The sequence below is a fragment of the Haematobia irritans genome, chromosome 3, assembly GCF_050003625.1.
Source record: "Haematobia irritans isolate KBUSLIRL chromosome 3, ASM5000362v1, whole genome shotgun sequence".
Classification (NCBI taxonomy): domain Eukaryota; kingdom Metazoa; phylum Arthropoda; class Insecta; order Diptera; family Muscidae; genus Haematobia; species Haematobia irritans.
In genome coordinates, this window is record NC_134399.1 from 224927167 (window position 1) to 224947408 (window position 20242).

Sequence of the window (20242 nt, forward strand, 5' to 3'; positions counted from 1 at the left end):
AAGATAATAAATTTTATTTTAATTAAAATTTTATTATTTTACAGAAATTTGTCCTTAATATTTTTTAAATTTCGCATCCTAAAATTTGGATTGCGTAATCTTTAATATCACGTAAACATTTTTTTTCAGTGTATATGGCTTGATGCTGTTATCAAACAAGAAGAAAACTAAAATATCTAAAATAAAAAATTATCTAGATCAGCGATAGTCAACCTGGTCTTTTTGGTAGGCGGTAGGAATTTCTTAAGTTATTATATATTTTAACTATCTTATTGTTTTTAGTTTATGTAAACGACAATTTGCTGTAAATGTAGAAGCTTATAAAGCAAATTCATTTTTTACTAATTACACACACAGACGATGTAGTGAGAGCTTCGAAAATGACGAAAATGAGTTGTGGCAATATAAACAATATGTCCAATGTTATATCCCAATATGTGTAAAAAGGTATTCAAATTATGAATACATTTTCCTACCTCATATTTAGTCGAATCAGGATTTAGTGCTGTTCACCACATCATGAAATAAGAAAGAAACCACCTCAATATTTCTGAAAGAGGAGACCTTCGCTTCTTTTTGACGAAAATAGAACCAGATATTAAATATTTAATTTGGCAGCATCAGCCTCAGGGATCCCATTAAATACTCAATATTTCACTATACTTAATAAAAATCATTTAATAAAATGTAAAAACCTAATAAATAAAAGCAGTTTATCAATAAACAACACTGTGGATTAGTTGAGCGGTAAGAATATTATTCAATCACTCGAAGTGAAAAAGTGGGCGAAAAGTAAAAAAAGGTTGAGTACCCCTGATCTAGATGCACTGAAAAAAAGCATACTCGGTTCCAAAGATTTTGTCTTTACTTTAAAAAATTTGGTATTGATTCCGAGCCAAAGAAGCGGAGAATACAGAGAGAAATGCGTCTTCTATGCTAAGCAAAATTTGTATTCGTATTTTAAAGACATGAAATCTTTGACCTCACGACAATATTTTTGTTCAGTGTGCTTAAGACAATTACAATCCGAATTAAAATATTTTTTAATTGAAAATAGCTTCATATCACTTTTAACATGTGGTTGTTATTAACATTATTTGGTGTGCCAATACTTATGTTTGTCACTGTATGTCAAATATCATAGAGTTTACGACAGACTATCACTGTTCTTACTGGACGTTACACACACACAATTTCACTACAATTTTATTGCCTAAAGGTATGCTTTGATTTTTGTATGATTAAAATGCCCATGAACGGGAGAACCGAACGTAAAATTTATACTCACCTCCATATGAACGGTCAGCAGGATTGTAAGGGAGAGTGGCAGTACAAACTGCTTACAAAACAACCGAATCAGCGCTGATTTTTGTGGGTGATGTCCCGATTTAAGGCAGCTTCTACATAGCGCTGATATAATTGCTCATTTTAATAGAAATATTGCTCAGAAGTGATATATAATCTTGAGTATAGCATTGTTGGCGTGATGGAAAACAGCACTATCTTGCATGCATCTATACTGCATAAATTGGTTGCAATAACGTAAACGAATGATCATAAACTAGTTTGGTTAGTTTGAACATTCTTTTTAAGGTATATACACATTTTTCTATTTCCACATCAGGATTGATAATGTTGACACTTTTGCGCTTTTTTTGATACATTTCGACAGCCAAAAGCACCGTGGCACGACCGCGAGCCATTTGGTACTTTTTCATCACAATTACTCTATATAGAGTTATTATGCCCTAAACGTGAACGTTTCTTAGATATCAACTCAACTATAAAAATTATAAATAGCGGACATTGTAAAAAGGATATTTTAGTTTTTATTACAGGATCTCAACATTTTGTAGAGGAATATTGTCAATACCACATTCTTTCGCAAATGTGAAACGTGATTTTTTTCTGCCATATTGAGGAAAGGATAGTGTATTAATTTGAGACGCCCAGAAGGAGGTGAAATACTCAAATGGTGTCTTTAGCAATAATGCTTAGATCCGGCCCCTGAGCCGATTGCCACAGTTGGTAAAATTCTACAAAAAATGGTAAAGCTTTTATTGTTTTGTAGATTGGTGCAATTCTTGATTTTGGTAAATTTTGCAAAGAGGTACTTCTTCATAAATTTTCTAATGAAATATACTTTTGACAAAATTTTCTATAGAAATAAAATTTTGACAAAAACGTCTATGGGAAAAAACTTTTTTGACAAAATCTTCTATGGAAATAAAATTTTGACAAAATTTGCAAAAGTAATTAAAATTTGACAGAATTTTTCCTATAGAAATAAAAATTTGAAAAAAATTCCTATAGAAATTAAATTTTGAGAAAATTATCTACAGAAATAAAATTGTGAGAAAGTTTTCTATAGAAATAAAATGTTTACAAAATTTTCGTAGAAATAATTTTTTTTATACACTCCACCATAGGATGGGGGTATATTAACTTTGTCATTCCGTTTGTAACACATCGAAATATTGCTCTAAGACCCCATAAAGTATATATGTTCTGGGTCGTGGTGACATTCTGAGTCGAACTGAGCATGTCCGTCCGTCTGTTGAAATCACGCTAACTCCCGAACGAAACAAGCTATCGACTTGAAACTTGGCACAAGTAGTTGCTATTGATGTAGGTCGGATGGTATTGCAAATGGGCCATATCGGTCCACTATTACGTATAGCCCCATATAAACGGACTCCCAAATTTGGCTTGCGATTGCTCTAAGAGAAGCAAATTTCATCCGATCCGGCTGAAATTTGGTACATGGTGTTAGTATGTGGTCTCTAATAACCATGCAAAAATTGGTCTACATTGGTCCATAATTACATATAGCCACCATATAAGCTGATCCCCCGATTTGGCTTGCGGAGCCTTTAAGAGAAGCAAATTTCATCCGATCCTGTTGAAATTTGGTACATGGGGTTAGTATATGGTATCTGATGACCATGCAAAAAATGGTCCACATCGGTCCATAATTATATATAGCCCCCATATAAACCGATCCCCCGATTAGGCTTGCGGAGCCTCTAAGAGAAGCAAATTTCATCCGATCCGGCTGAAATTTGGTACATGGTGTTAGTATATAGTATCTGATGATCATGCAAAAAATGGTCCACATCGGTCCATAATTATATATAGCCACCATATAAACCGATCACCAGATTTGACCTCCGGAGCCTCTTGGAAGACCAAAATTCATCTGATTCAGTTGAAATTTGGTAGGTGGTGTTAATATATGGCCTCAAACACCCATTCAAATATTGGTCGAAATCGGTTCATAATTATATATAGCCCACATATAAACCGATCCCCAGATTTGACCTCCGGAGCCCCTTGGAAGAGCAAAATTCATCCGATTCGGTTGAAATTTGGTACGTGATGTTAGTATATGGTATCCAACAACCATACATGAATTGGTTCATACCAGTCCATAATTATATATAGTCCCCATTTAAACCGATCCCCAGATTTGACCTCCGGTGCCTTTTGGAAAAGCAAAATTCATCCGATCTGATTGAAATTTGGTACGTGGTTTTACTATAAGATATTTAACAACCATTCCAAAAGCGGTCCATATCAGTCCATATTCATATATAGCCCCCATATAAACCGATCCCGAGATTTGGTTTTGGAACCTCTTGGAGTAGCAAATTTCATCCGAGTCAGTTGAAATTTGGTACATTGTGCTAGTATATGGTCGTTAACAGCCATGTCTAATTAGGTCCATATCGGTCTATAGTTATATATAGCCCTCAGATAAATCGATCCCCAATCACACAAAAATTGGTCCATATCAAATTCATAATTGTATATAGCCCCCATATAAGCGACCCCCATATTTCAATTCTGGCTCCCTACGTACCGTGTAAAAGTCCATATCGATTTGTGATTATTTGTAGACTTATCTATACATGCCTTTTTTGTCTAATATATACCACGTATGGACTAACTCACAATTTAGAAAACGATGTTAAGAAGTTTTAAGATACCACAACCCAATTAATTCGATTGTGGATGACAGTCTTCAGAAGAAGTTTCTACGCAATCCATAGTGGAGGGTACATAAGATTCGGCCTGGCCGAACTTACGGCCGTATATACTTGTTTGTTTTTTAATTTTATAAAATTTTGACAAAATTTTCCATAGAAATAAAATTTTGCGAAATGCTATTATTTAGAAATTTTGATTTTATTCGATCTTTCTATTGAAATGCTATTATTTTTAGAAAATCTAAAAAAAAAAATGTACAAATCGGTCTGGATTTAAATATACGTATACTCTTACAATAGTATTTAAATTTGATGTTGTGTAGTTTTAGCTTCGAAAAGTACATTTTTAGTACTTTTTCGTCAACAACATTAACCATCCCTGCTCCACGTACTTACCAAATGAAAACTAATAATCAATTAGGTCTTTTCCAGAGAACTGAGTTAAAATGCAATTTGTTCTTAAATATTTTTTGTTTTTATTAATAATAAAAAATCATTATATAATTAGTTTATATTGTTTTGTTTACATATATACGTATTAACAAAATTGCCAGCAGCTATTTACTTAATTCAATTTCTGACTTTTTTTATTTCTTTTCTCATTTGTTGTAAGCAAACACACATTTTGGTTTTTTTCTCTCATTTTTTTTTCTAATTTCAATAATTTAAAAAATTTTCAACATTGAATCGCAAAATTAGCTGCGAAATAACGAATGGTTTCGTTGACCAAGATGCAAAATATTACAAAAATATATACTATTTATGAATGTATAAATATGTAAATATGTTTATGTATGATGCATAGTAGGGTGAGTGTGGTAGGGATGAGTGAAGAGTACGTTCTTTTTGTTTTTTGTTGTTGTTGTATTTATGTTTATGCTTGTGGCTTGGTGTAATAAAAACTATAAACTTAATTTAATAATATTATTACATATGTATATAAACTATTATGTATAATGAAAAGAAAATAATTTGCATTGTATATAAAGAAGAAAAGATGTAGAGCAACACAGTTTTTTCACTAACTTTGCTAATTAAAAAGAGTTAAATAAATGAAAGAGATTTTTTTATTCTAACATGGACTTTAAATTAGTTTGAAGGGTGGGGGTGTGTGTGGGTGTGTGTGTGTGGGTCATGTTGATGAATCAATGCTGTGCTGAGTTCAATTGATGATAGTTGTAATTTATGTTGAGTGTAAATAGTAGCAATTCGGTTTGTTTTTGTTTCAACTTTCGCATAAAATACTATTAGATAGTAAAGCAAAATATTTTTTACTGATTTTTCTAAAAAAATGTTTTGTACACAAAAGCACAAATATTCAATTTATTCTGATGATGAGTTTGTTTTACAGTTTCTTTTTTTATTCAACAAATTTTAAGACACTACATTCAAGGTAATTGCAGACATGCGTTTGATCAGAAACTAAAGCAAAGGCATAGAGGAAAGACAAAAGTGGAATCCTTTGGCCTCCCTTCTCATACCTTTAAAATGGTAAAGCCCATATAGATGATACCTAGACAATACAGTATGCTATGCTATATTAGATTTATTTTGGGGGGTATTCGTTTTGGCTATTACTTACATGCTACTAAGTAAGTACTTACACATACAGATTAAAGGTAAGGGGGCAGTTAGGGCCTCACTATATATACAAACATTTATACATGCTTAGATTGTTTTCTGTTTTGTGTGTTTTTGTTTTTTTTTAAGGCTAAAACTAGGCTAAACGAATTAAAATTTTATTCGATTCGATTGAGTTTGGTTTTCTTTAGACATTCTAAAAACGAGAGCTCTTAGGTCTATCAGGTACTTTGGCTTATTATTGTTGTTTAAGATTAGAACTAAAGTAAAAATACTAGGGTTTAAAAACGAAATGCTAATCAATGCTCAGTTGGCATTTATTCTGGGTCTCCAAAAAAAAACATTTACATGCAAGTTTTCTTAAAATTTCAATGAAAGCTCTTACTCTAGGTCATCAAATTTTTTCTTTCCTTGGCGGCATTTATGTTTAATAGTTATGTAGTAAGTAGTAGACACATTGCAAAGAAATTTTGCATAAATTTCAATTTGGGGGGTGAGTAGAATTGTACAATACTTAAGTAAAAGTCTTTGATCAGTGGTTGCTTATCTAATGGCGATATTTAGAGATTTTTTCCAGGTAGTGAGGAAAATTTGAAATTTTTATAACAAAAACTCATTTCTTAAAATAAACTCGAATGTTTGTATTATATTTTTTTAATTTTTTAACAATATCCCCATCGTACATAGGAAGAAAATATATTTTGTCTTCAACAAAATAAATTAATCCAAATAATTTTGAATTGACATATCTCCAATAGCACACGGAGAGAAGAAATATGATCATCTTCAAGAGCATAAAAAAAAATAATTTTCTACGGTACGAAATTTTAGACAAACGAAATACCTTTTTAATGTAAAGTATTTTTTAAAAGAACAAATAAAGCCTTGTTTATGATAAACAACCATATGATTGTCTCTAATATTTTTAATTTAGTTCTAAAGAAAATGTAAACTAAAAAAAAAAACATTTTTTTTTTTGTCTGAAATTTCGTTCCTTAGAAAGAAAATTCTTCTTTCAGTAAGAAAACTATTATTTTCGGATGGGAAACATGCAGCAAAAAATATTGTTTTCACGGCAAACATAAAATGCTTGAAGAATCAGAATCAGAGTCATACCAGATGGTATTTGCAATACCATCCGACCATATCGGTCCACTTTTACGTATAGCCCCCATATAAACGGACCCCCAAATTTGGCTTGCGATTGCTCTAAGATAAGCAAATTTCATCGGATCCGGCTGAAATTTGGTACATGGTGTTAGTATATGGTCTCTAACAACCATGCAAAAATTGGTCCATATCGGTCCACCTTTACGTATAGCCCCCATATAAACGGACCCCCAAATTTGACTTGCGATCGCTCTAAGAGAAGCAAGTTTCATCCGATCCGGCTGAAATTTGGTACATGGTGTTAGTATATGATCTTCAACAACCATGCAAAAATTGGTCCATATCGATCCATAATTACATATCATCCGATTCGGCTGGATTTTGGTACATGATGTTTGTATATGGTCTCTAACAACCATGCAAAAATTCGTCCACATCGGTCCATAATTATATATAGCCCCCATATAAACCGATTCCCCGATTTGGCTTGCGGAGCCTCTAAGAGAAGCAAATTTTATCCGATCCGGCTGAAATTTGGTATATGTTTTCTTATGACCATGCAAAAATTGGTCCACATCGGTCCATAATTATATATAGCCCCCATATAAATCGATTCCCAGATTTGTCCTCCGGATCCTCTTGGAGGAGCAAAATTCATCCGATCCGGTTGAAATTGGCAACGTGGTGTTAGTAAGGCCGCTAATATCCATGCCAAAATTGGTCCATATCGGTCTATAGTTATATATATAGCCGATCCCCAATCACACAAAAATTGGTCCATATCGGTTCATATTCATGGTTGCGACTCGAGCCAAAAATAATCTACCAAAATTTTATTTTTATGGAAAACATTGTCAAAATCTTATTTCTATAGAAAATTTTGTCAACATTTTATTTCTATAGAAAAATTTGTCAAAATTTTATTTCTATAGAAAATTTTGTAAAAATTTTATTTCTATTGAGAATTTTGTCAAAATTTTATTTCTATAGAAAATTGTGTCAAAATTTTATTTCTATAGAGAATTTTTTCCAAATTTTATTTCTATAGAAATTTTTTTTCCAAATTTTACTTCTATAGAAAATGTCAAGATTTTGTCAAAATGTTATTTCTATAGAAACTTTTATCTTAATTATATACGTATTTAATCGGCCTTTTTTAGTTTAATATATACTACGTATGGACTACCTTGTAATTTAGAAGACGGTGTTAGGAAGTTTTAAGATACCTTGCCATCGGCAAGTGTTACCGCAACCCAAGTAATTCGATTGGATGACAGTCTTCAGTAGAAGTTTCTACGCAATCCATGGTGGAGGGTACATAAGCTTCGGCCTGGCCGAACTTGCGGCCGTATATACTTGTTTTTCTCTTAAAGAAAATATTTTTCGAAAAAAGAGAAATTTTTTTTGTCTAAAACTTCTTTCCGGAGTAATGTATTTTTTCTCTCGGTGTAACTAATAGTAAAAACTGTTAAAAAATAATTGATACAATTAAAAAATAATTGATATAATTAAATTTTGTTTTAATTAAGACATTACATTCCAAAATTACCAAAAAATATGGATAATTTCGGCGATATTTTTTCTTGTATTGGGTGAATGTTATGAAATTTTTTTCCGAATGATATTTTCCATAGATCTGCTTGGGGTATATAACTCAATTTGGGCCCTATTTGAATGGAGAAAACATTTGTGAATAAATGTATGTTTGAATTATAATCGGTGATTCATTAAGCTAATTTCAATTAAAAATTATTTGGATCAATACATTTTGTCATCGAAGCAAAATTATTTAGTTTGCTGTCTTGGAACGTTAATGACATGTTGCAGTCAGGCAGCGACTTTTGACTTTTGCCCTTGAGGATCAACGTTTAACAACTTTGGCAAACAATGTAAATATCAATAAAAGTCTATATTCAATTTGTGGTAATTGCACAAATAACTTGTTTTTTTTCTATTTTGAAGCAGACAAATTTTGGCTTTATAAAAGTTCATTTCCGGACCTCCTATTGAATAAGAAGTCTCCGTTTGATAGCATATCATTCCAAAAAAAATTATTTAATACCACATGGCAATGGATTATTCACCTAATTTTCGTACTTGTGTTCTCTCTCTCTCTCTTCCTCTGGAATTTCTCCCACCTCAATATGATTTCAAAGGCTTTCCAAGCTCAGTGAATGGGAGAAATACAATACAATCCTCCTCTACCGCTATGTAGAGAATCCGAACAACAGGTTTGTTAAATATACAACATGAGTGAAGATGTGACATGCTATACACATGAGATGTGGTGAGTTATTTTACCAATCACTACTCTCGTAATTTTTCCCCCTGGAAGTTCTACTAAGCAAATCTCTTAATGGTCAAAAATTACCCTCATATCGCCATTAGTTGTCATCGTTGATTTACTATATGTACAATTTCAGTCTTTGTTCTATATGTTGTTTACACTTTAATTTTAATAAAGCCTATAATTTGCAAATTAACCACTATAGCTTTCATCTTTACACAGCTGTTGGGGGTGGCAAAAGTGATGAATTCGATGATCTCAAATAGGGATTACCATAAATGGCACTAAAACGTGGATCCACGGCAGATGCCGTTGTTGGCGCCGCCACAACATGTGTGGAAGTGCTTTGATTACTACAACTGCCATTGGGTGATGAACTCACCACTGAAGCTGTGGTCGATTGTAAACTAGGAAGACCATTATCCTGGCGTATATCTCTAGAACCAATTATACTACCGGCCAAACTACCGCCATTGACATTCGTCAGGAATGTCATGGGTAATGTTTGGTGTTGTTGTTGCTGCTGTTGGATTTGTTGTTGCAAATGATTTTGATGATTATTTTGGATGATTGTCGAACTACCATTCGATTTGGTTGAGCATGTTGTCAAATATTGAGGTGGTGGACTGTAGTGGGTGGTATAATCACCATATGGGACATAACCTCCAGAAATATCCACTTTTAGATCACTGTAGTTCGATGTACGATCACCTGCCTCCATTTTACAAGACCCCACTCCACCATTTTTGGTTATCTGATGTTCGCTAATCACATCGGCTGGTGGCAATTTGGAACGTTTCTTACACTTGAAATATACTATCACCAGAATGGTAATGATCATAAGAAGAGCCACAGCGGAGATGCCACCAACAATGGTCATCAAAAGAGGTACACTTTCTGTAAAGATAAGAAAAGAAGAAGAAAAAATGCATTAGCATTATAAAAATCTGAGAAAGGCAATTTAGAGTAAATATTTTATATAAGATTTTTGAATTTAACTTACTTTGAGCCTGAAGATTTATCTCGGCCACATCATTACCATAATCATTGACCACGGTGCAATTATATTTCCCATAATGATAAGATTGACTATCTCTGATAATGAGTGTAGATTTAACACCACCCGGAACGGCATCTACCAGTATGGAATAGTCATGACCCATTTCGGAACTAATCTCATGGCCATTAAAAGTCCATGATACATGGCGTGCCCGAGGAACAGAGGTGGCAAAACACTCAATACGAGCTGTATCACCCATTAGACCATATTGAGTACGAGCTGAGGAAATAGTAGGTGAACCTTTCAGATAAACATAGGCATCAGCTGAAATCTCTGGATAACCGGGAACATTAGCTTTACAATAATAACGGCCAGCAGTTTCATTAGTTACACTAAATGTTAGATTCGAACTGGAACCAACCACCTGTGAATTATACGAAGAACAGAAATATATAAAAATTATTCAATGTTATCTATGACATAAACAAATAAATGTATAATCTTCCATGTTCCGATATTCGGAATAGCAAGAAATTAGTTTCTTATAACAAACAGACAATCGGGATACTCTCGGATTTCAGACCAATTTTAGTTTGATCTTCTCATTAAAACGAGCTGTATTGCAAAATTTTAATTTTATATGTGATTTAGGGTTAAACATGTCTCCAAATGAATATTTTGTAAACATGCAGTGAGCGTCATAATAAAGTGTACATACGAATTTTTTAAATACTTTTTATATCAGCATTTATATCGGCGACTTTTTTAAAACATATTCAGTTTAGCCATAGAGTATTTAAAACTCTACTTAAAATGAAAAACTCAACACTACTCTTAATTAAAAACAAAAAAAAAAAAAACATTGTTCAGTTTATTACGCTCACTGTATATTGTATTATACATATTATCGTAAAAACTTACCCTATCAATAGGATGTTGAATCCAAAAAATATCAGGTGTGGGATTACCATCAACTTCACAATTCAATGTTACTATACTGCCAATATCCGATTCAATAGAACGAGGCTTTTCCTTAAAACTAGGACCATCTGAAAATAATTATAGGAATAATAATGGTTTATTAGATTACTTATTCAAAATCATATGTATTTGTCCAAATAGACTAATTTTCTAATTTTCCATAATAAATAGAAATAAATTATTTGAATATTAATTGAAATGAATTATTGAATTAAGCCGAATTCAAGAAAACTTCCCAAGTTCAAGTGTAATTCAAGCCGAAATCAATTGAAATTTATACCGAACTCAAGTGCACTTCAAGTTGAATTCAAGTACAATTCAAATCGTAATCAATCAAGCTGCATTGTGTTTTCCATGAAACACTATTTAAATAAGTCCAAATTTAATTTTTACTCTACTTAATTTTGAAGTTGAATATAATTTAAATTCAAGCCAAAAGCAAATGAGAATATTTGTAGGAAGCACCGATAGCTTAATTTTCCTAGAGAATAGAATTATGTTTTACTAAATCATTGAAAGTTTTGAATTTTTGTACATTTTCCCTCAAAATATGTTATTCAGAGTGTAACCTTACTATGATTGTTATAAATTTAATTTATGTACCATAAAAGATACTTTACACAAAGTTAGTTTTCTATCAGAATTACGATCATTTTCATGTAGCTCCGTTAGGCTTTAACTGCCTGTTAACAGAAAGTAAATTGCAAATATCTTCTCTCCAGTTAACATTAACTGAAAAATTTTCGTCAGTTATGTTCCTAACTGGCATATGGAATATATATGCAGGATGACAGATTCGTCCATAATACGGTTCAAAAGTTGAGTAGTTAACGGAACACTAGCGGAGCTTTATGAAAATGGGGGTTATAATAATTTTCACATCTCTTTTGTATATGAAAAGATTATAAAGGCCTATTTTTTATTATATTTCAAAATAACTTTCTAATTGATTTAATTTTCTTGCAATACTTACAACTTATATCCAGGGTTTCACTATCCTCACTCTTGCCAATGGAGTTTTGCACTTCACATTTCACAATGGCATCATGGAATTTCCTGGTTACATTTCTTATAACCATTTCGGTTTTTTGTCCACCACTAATGGGTTCATCATTTATATACCATTTATAACGAACATCACTGGGATTGGCCTCTGACTTGCACTCCAAACGTACTTGGGAATGTTCGAGTATACGACCATTACCTACGGCGCCACCAATAACATTGACCGTCACTTTGGGAGCATATTTAACATCTATGCGAATTTTAGCCGATCGGTAGGTACGATCGGCAGTATTTTGAGCCTGACATGTAAAGGTGGTATTGTGATGTTCTTTTTTGGGTGTTAGTCTTAGAACGGATTTTGCTGTAAATCTCCTTAAATCGGGCATGGGAATGATTGTATACTCAATGTTATCGGTTAGAACATTGCCAAAACCATCAATCCAGGTGATTTCTGCAGCTGGTTTTCCACCCACCGATAAACATTCAATGTCTACTTTACGATCTTCTGTGGTATAGATCACTTCTCCTTGGGATATCTTGGGAGCCTCGGGTGGTACGAGGACAGTGATTTTGGCAAAAGAGGAACGTACAGCCGGTTGTCCCTCAGGACCCGGACTAACTTGACACTGATAACGGGCATCATCATCTAGCATTACTGGATAGATTTCCAAAGAATAGTCGCCTTCTTCATCGCTACCTATCATTCCGTATCGTTCAAAACCAGCCAAATCACGTGAGGTACCCAAACCAAAATCATCTTTGGTCCATTGTAAGACTCCTTGCTTGTTTATCACTCTGCAGGGTAAAGTAACACGGGCTCCCACCACTGCCGTCTGATCTTGAGGTTCCATGGCAAAACGTTGATTTTGAAAATGTGTAAATAGATTTGAAGATTTGCTTTCGGCGCATGTTAACAGCAATAGGCTGAGCATAGCCGCCACAGAAAGTTGCCAAGAGTTTGTCATTTTGATATCTAGAGTAGTTTAACTCCAACCGGTAGTTAAGCTATAACTGGAGTTCAATGAAAATTGAAGAAAATCTAAAAATAAAATAAAAGAGAAAAATCCATTATGAATTAATTTTATTTGAATTATGATATTTAGATTTCTTAATAATAAAGTAAAATATTTACATAAGAAAAATTATATTAAATACTAAAATATTTATCTAAATGAAAGTGTCAAATTATCTTTAACCACAGGCTTCAATTGAAATATGGTATTAATTTTTGGTTGCTAACCTTTATAATAAAATTCCGTGTAGTAATAACAAATCTTAAAAAATATCTCCAACAATTTTCCATTTAAATTTTTAATTGAATTGTCACAAAATATTTCATTAAAAAATTTAATTGATTAATTGAATCATTTTTTATTAATTTTTATTAAACTGTTTTTTTTTTATTAAAACTAAAATCAATCCTAAAAATTTATTATCCAGAAAAAAACTTAAAGTTCTTCCTGGGTCATTAATTTTAAAGTACATCCAAAACTGCACTTCCCGAGGTGGACTTAATTTTCACTTCACAAGAAGTTCTTTTGAGGTGATATATACAAATTTTTTGTTTTACGGAGTTTTATCAACAAATTCAAATTTTCGGTATTTTACTTTTACCTAAAATAAAGCTAATAAAAATTCCCAAAAAATATTTGAAAAAATGCATTGCTTCTGAGCCACTTTTGCACAACTTCTGGATCATTGCTTTTTTGGCTTTGTTTTTTTTTCTGTGCAATTAAACTTTTAAATGAATTATCAAAAATATTGAATTAAAAATTAATTTGTGTAACATATTTTTTAATTAAAACAAACACAAAAATTATCAAATAATTCTATAATACATTATCATTTCTGTAGTTGAAGAAATTTCCATTAAAAATTAATAGAATCAATTGAAAAAAAAATTGGAGCAATACAATCCCCTCTAGCGGGAAAATTTTCAAATAATTCTTTAACACATTACCATTTCTGTAGTTGAAGAAATTTCCATTAAAAATTAATTGAATCAATTAATTCGTGATTGAAGAAAACAAATTTGGAGCAATACAATTCCCTCTAGCGGTATGTAGCCAAATCAAAATCCTTTCTATTTCATTGCCTGGGACAGAGAGAATAAAAAAACAAGAGGACGAAACTGTGAAGCGAAACTGCGTCAGTAGGTGGCAGTCATGAAGAAAATTTATCTAATATCATGCAGTTTTTGTCGGCGCTTCTCTCAAATTTCGTACAGTTTGCATCGGCGTCACCCAGTTCAGTTCTCTGGCGGCTTTACGAAACGTAAGGAAAATATGATTTAGAACATTTACTTTGTAGTAACAAATGTTCTTTGTACTTTGTAGTAGGTTAGGTTAGGTTAAGTTAGGTGGCAGCCCGATGTATCAGGCTCACTTAGACTATTCAGTCCATTGTGATACTCCATTGGGGAACTTCTCTCTTAACACTGAGTGCTGCCCGATTCCATGTTAAGCTCAATGACAAGGGACCTCCTTTTTATAGCCGAGTCCGAACGGCGTTCCACATTCCAGTGAAACCACTTAGAGAAGCTTTGAAACCCTCAGAAATGTCACCAGCATTACTGAGGTGGGATAATCCACCGCTGAAAAACTTTTTGGTGTTCGGTCGTAGCAGGAATCGAACCCACGACCTTGTGTATGTAAGGCGGGCATGCTAACCATTGCAACATTTGTAGTAACAAATGTTCTTTTATATAAATCTTTTCATTCTATTAAATTTTTTGGCAGACAGTTTTAAATTATAACTACCGATGCCTTTATAAACAATTTATCAAAATAGCGCTTCGACCGCAACGTCGGTAACGCTGCAGGCATTGTGCGACATCTATACGGTTGACATTTGTTGTTTTTGTAGAAGAGAAATTTTCGTTCTCTTGTGTTTTTATTCTCTCTGCCTGGGAAAGAGTGTTGCCACTTTTACCAACTTTTGTAAACTCACCTCTGGGTTTGCGATTGTAATCTGAATGATAAAATCGATTTTCAACCTTTGATTTTTTTTTTTAATTTGGATTTCGATTTTTTCAAAATTTGACCTCCAGACAAATTTTTTAAGTAAATGATATGTGTATATGATACACATAATCTCAGAAAAGAATATCAAATTTGCACTGATAGAAAAACTTTCCTTGTAATAACGAAAAGTTCTTAAAATTGGGACATTAAAACAAATTCTTTGATATAACGATATTTTTCGTTTTTATAACGAATTTTCTATTAATCAATGAAACGTTTCCTTTTATTAATGATTTTTTTCATTACCGCAATGAAAAATGTTTCATTATATTTACCAAAAATTGCACTGATGAAATTTTCTTTGTGTGTGGCCAATATCAATCGATTTTAATCCAATGCAAGATTATTTCTTTTTAAACAAAAAAAAAAATCGATTAATCGAAAATTTAATTTTCGATTTTTCTGAAAGTGCGTTTGATATGCTGTCAGTAATTGAACAAACTAAAGTCGACCAGTCCATGAATATGTGATGTGTCTGCAAACTAAAGTATGCCTCCTAACACTACTGAAATTTTCAACTAAAGACTCCCATGTCTACCCACCGGAAACTTCCAAATTTAATGATCGCAAATTAACACCGTTACTTCCGCCATTAACTGTTTTTCTCTGTAAAGCTTCCATATAATAGAGAATAATTTCCTTAGAAAATTGACAAAATCACTACAACAAGATAAACTTTTATCTTGAAAGAGGTGACAAAAGAACCATGTTGTATAATAAAAGAAATTCATTTTAATTTGGAAATGTGATACCTCTATAGTAACCAACCCACACACACACACACTTTCCCCTCCATAATGATACCTGCGTGCTTCAGATCTATTTACATTTTTGGTTACAATTCCATTGATATAATTACCCATATCAAGAAGGGGGTTTAATTTCTATAATTCGCCTTAAATTAGCAGTTGAAAGTTGGTTTGTTTCTTTAGCGATTTAACGCTACTACGCCCAAAATTCTAGAGGGTACTTTTCATTAGTAGCTGCTGTTAGTGCTGGCCTTGCCGAAGGTAACACCTCACATGTGGGATGACAGAACAATGAATGAATGTCGCCCCAGGTGATAGTTGGTAGGGAGAGGGGGGAACATCTATGCACATTGTTATATAGGGGATTAGACGACATTAGATAGCATTTGTGTGAAATTGCTATCTGCTGTTGTTGTTAATGACAAAAACTTTTGATTTTGTTTTTTTTTTTTTCTGTTGGTACGAAGGAAAGATACCTTTCCAGTAACGACAACCTAACAAAAGTTGTCTTTGGAATTTTTGGTATTATTTTCGTAACAAATTTTAAACAAACACCACAAAAGATTCAACATTAAGACATAATTATCTCAACGCACCATGTTTAACTTGGAGGCTAGAAGACGCATACCCACACTCATATTTGCCCCAGGTTTTCACCTCAAACCCAAGAAGGAATTTGCCTCCTCAAATGGAATGGAAAAACTTGAATGGAAATGGGAAAAAAGACAGGTGGGCCGAATTGACAGATGCAGACGGACAGACGGACGGACGGACTCTATACAGTTGTAGTAAGTAAGTAATCGTGGTTGGTTTGTTATCATCGTGGAACCCCCCAGAGCAGCATCAGTATTAGCCATAGAAACGTGGCTGCCAAAAGAAAATTCACTGTGAATGCTACGAGGAGGAATTAAACAGACAAATACAGCAACGGAAATAACAAATTTTCAGTTGAAAATACGCCACAGTCACAACCACTTACTGACGACTTTACCTGAATACAATCTCTGAGATTGTTATTGCATTGAATGATTCGTTTTTTTTTTCTTTCTTATTTTTTTAGGTTTTTATCTTCTTTGGTTGGATGTAGGGATGTCTGTAGGGATTTTGGGGAAATTAAAGAAGAAATCATTGTACTCCAAAAATCATTCCAACTTTTTATGGAGATTCTATAAAAAAAAATTAGTAAGTTATAATAAATAAATTTCTATCAATTGTCGATTGGGAAGATAAATTAATCTAATTTTGAGCATTTTTAGTTTATGTAGAATGGTTAATTTTTATCCCTAAATATGCAGGAAAAAATTTTGGAAGTTTTTTAATCATGAAAATATTTTTTGCTTTGAAGTATTTCTTATAATTTGAAATTTTCGCCAAATTGCAAACTCCTAAAAAACGTTAGCCTCTATTTTCAGCCTTTTTTAACTGTCATCTTTACCAATAAAATAAAACTCGCTTGGTCTACAATTTTATTTCAGAGGATAGCATTATTTTTGTGTGCAAAAAAAAAAAAATCCCAAAATTCGCCACGACAACCCTAGTTGTGATTTCTTTACATCTTTTTTTTTTTCTTCTTTGAATTGTTGGTTTCCTTTTGACTCGCCTGAATTTTAATTTCTTCAGGCTTAGGTCTTTGCATCCACAGAAACGGAAGCCCACTAATAATGTGGCTTTAATCGAGACCAAGTTATTGTCGTTGTTGACGGCAATGAATGAAGGAATGTATGAATGAGAAACCGAACAAACTAACTAACCATCTAACCAATGAATGAATGAGAGACTAGGTGAACAGAGTGAATGGGTTCATATGGATGACTATGTAGATAAATGGATGGATAGATGGATGGATGTGATGAGGATGTATAGATGGATTGATACATTAGCCATCATAAACACACATACACCGACACTCGTTCATCAACATCTAGGGACAATACGCGTTGCTTAACTATCACCCAGATCTAGAGGTGCCGTAAGGTAATCCATCTATTTTGTAGTTTCCGTCAGGCAATGATACAAAACGACACAAAGCGTTTATCTTTTGCCGCTTGGAAAATCGTTATTATTTGATTGTTGAGGTTGTCTCGAAACTTGGGAGAAATTCCTTACCCACCAAGAACAACTTCAGATTGTGGTAGCAGCATTAGGCCTTAGCCAGTAGCTCTATATGCTGCTATGCGTGAGAAAAATATCTAAGAGAACACCTGTAGACCGAAATAAAATTTTCAGGTAAATACCACGAAAAATAATAACAAAGTACAATAAAGAAACCCCAACTCCACCAATAATGGATGAATACAAAGAAAGACGGAATGAATAAAAGTCCAAGTACACGCATTCTATGACCGGATTTGAAACAAATTGCTCTGCTTTTGGTAACCTCCCCACCCCCCTTACTCTGCTTCCTATTTGGAGCCCCAAACTACTGCATTTGCTACTAGGTACAACCTATAGCCTATAAAACCACCAAAAATTTGTGGTTGATTGCCATCGTTGCCTCCGTGGTATACATTGTTGTTCGTTTTGTGACCAAAGCCGCGTAATTGTAATAACAATTCATAAAATTAATTGTTTTCTTGGGTATGTTGTCTGCATGTCTAAAATACCAAGAAAAATGCCATAAAGTTAAGAAATTATCCCCCGACCCCCATCATACTAAATTTCCTCACCAAGGCCATACTTTCTTACCATGTAACCTGAAAGCAACTTGCCCTGGGTACACATAAAAGGTATTACTCTCAGGTGTATTGCATCGATGCATTGTGGAAAAGTAGCCAACTCTGGCTTCTTTAATTGAATACCCAAATTTCCTGGGATTTCTAAGATGAATGGGTTTCTGGTGAAGTAGTTTTGAAAAAATTAGAAGCCTTTCGGAAAGTCAATCATTGAAAACATCTATTCAGAGTTACGGATAGATAATCTGAATGAGAATTAGGAATATGTCAAACTCGTAACTGCAAATTAGGCAACCATAAATAGAAGTTATTCATGTATATATAATACCCTGTTCCACAGTGTGGCGCAGGGTATAATAAATGGAGAACATCTATTTAAGGGCGGTTAGTTTATATATTTTTTCATATTTTGGCCTATCTCTTGTAGTTTTACCCGTTTTCAGATTGTTGTAGCCTCTACACTCAAAACAAAAGTTTTATTTAAATATTTTGTTCGTCTCTTAAAGATTAATTATAAAATTGGTTTGATTCCGAGCCAAAGATGCGGCTTGCACAATTCTTCGTCATATCTTCTTCAGTATAGGGAGCAATGGTTAGCAAGTACAAGCATGGAATCAGGCAGCACTCAGAGAGAAGAGCGCAATAGGCTGCATGGACTAAGTGAGGGTGAGAAAAAAGGGCTGCCACTGTACCAGGCCTAAGACCCATAGTTATAAACGGATAAATCCATGGGGATTCTGGTGTCAGGTATGAAAGTTCGGCGGAGCGTGCAAAGAAATTCCAAGTGATGTCGCATTTTGGGCAATCATACTGGATTGTAGTTCAGATGCGAGAGATAAATGTGTATGTACCTAGAGATACCCGACCAGAGATATAATCGAAACGAACTTGTAGCTCTGTCGGTAACCATATTTCGGCTTTAATTCCTCCTTAAAGCTGAACAGAATGCCTCTGCATTTATTTTAGTTTGGTGGATAATGAATGAAGACAATGAAATGTGACCTTACTGTCAACATTTTGGAAACGGGCTGGAGTAGGGATCTATAAATCGAAAATCGATTATTCGATTATTCGAATTTTGGCATGCATATCTAAACAAAGTCGAAAGCGATTATTAACATAAAAATAATCGCAAAATCGATATTAGATTTTCAACTAATTTTAATTTTGACTATCAAAAATCGATTTTAGATTTTCAATTATTTTTTCAAGTTTGACTATCAAAAATCGATTTTAATGTTCTATTCATTGATTTCAATTGAATTGAAATGTACCTATTATCTATTACCACTAACAATTAAAATTCTTATTTAATTAAATAAAATATAAAATTGGTGGAAATGAATACTTTCTGTTTTCAATTTCCTTGAACATTGTAAAAATATATTAAAAACAATTAACATGTTTGACTGGAACACTAATTTTTCTTACCAACAGTTATTGATAACACTCACAAAAAAAGACAAATAGATTTCATAAAATCGAATATTTTTTTGGAAACATTATTTTTATGAAATTCGATTATGAAAAATCGAATATTCGACTTTTGATTGGTAATAATAATCGAAAATCGATTTTTGATTAAAAGTCAATAATCGAAAAATCGATTATTGGTTTGTACTATAGATCCGTAGGCTGGAGGTGATACTAAGGGATAAACTGTCGCGATTCCAAGCTTGGTGTTCTGTCTAGGTACGCTCTATTGATTAACATCACGTTGTTATTGCCCCATCTTCTTGCACTCAACGTTCTTGGCAACAATTCGGCAGGCTTGCCAAAATTTCTTTAGTCCAAGATGTGAGAAAGATGCCGAGAACTTTGGGTTTGACGATGAAGAATGCACAA

At 33.1% G+C, this 20242-nt stretch overlaps 1 protein-coding gene and 1 long non-coding RNA gene across 2 annotated transcripts in view; one reads left to right on the plus strand and one right to left on the minus strand.

The window, feature by feature from the left end:
* Nucleotides 1-4441: 4441 nt before the first annotated feature.
* rst (irregular chiasm C-roughest) overlaps nt 4442-20242 on the minus strand; it is a 72753-nt gene continuing 56952 nt past the window's right edge. The window contains exons 2-5 of the mRNA XM_075303265.1: nt 11922-12992; nt 10889-11016; nt 9971-10391; nt 4442-9864 (exon numbers count right to left, since the gene is read on the minus strand). Of these exons, the coding sequence (XP_075159380.1) occupies nt 9182-9864; nt 9971-10391; nt 10889-11016; nt 11922-12918 (2229 nt within the window). The 5' untranslated portion in view covers nt 12919-12992 and the 3' untranslated portion in view covers nt 4442-9181. The remainder of the gene's footprint in view (nt 9865-9970; nt 10392-10888; nt 11017-11921; nt 12993-20242) is intronic.
* LOC142232107 (uncharacterized) lies at nt 16149-16965 on the plus strand. Its single transcript, XR_012721028.1, has 2 exons — nt 16149-16454; nt 16786-16965. It is a non-coding gene; the product is annotated as an uncharacterized LOC142232107 (long non-coding RNA).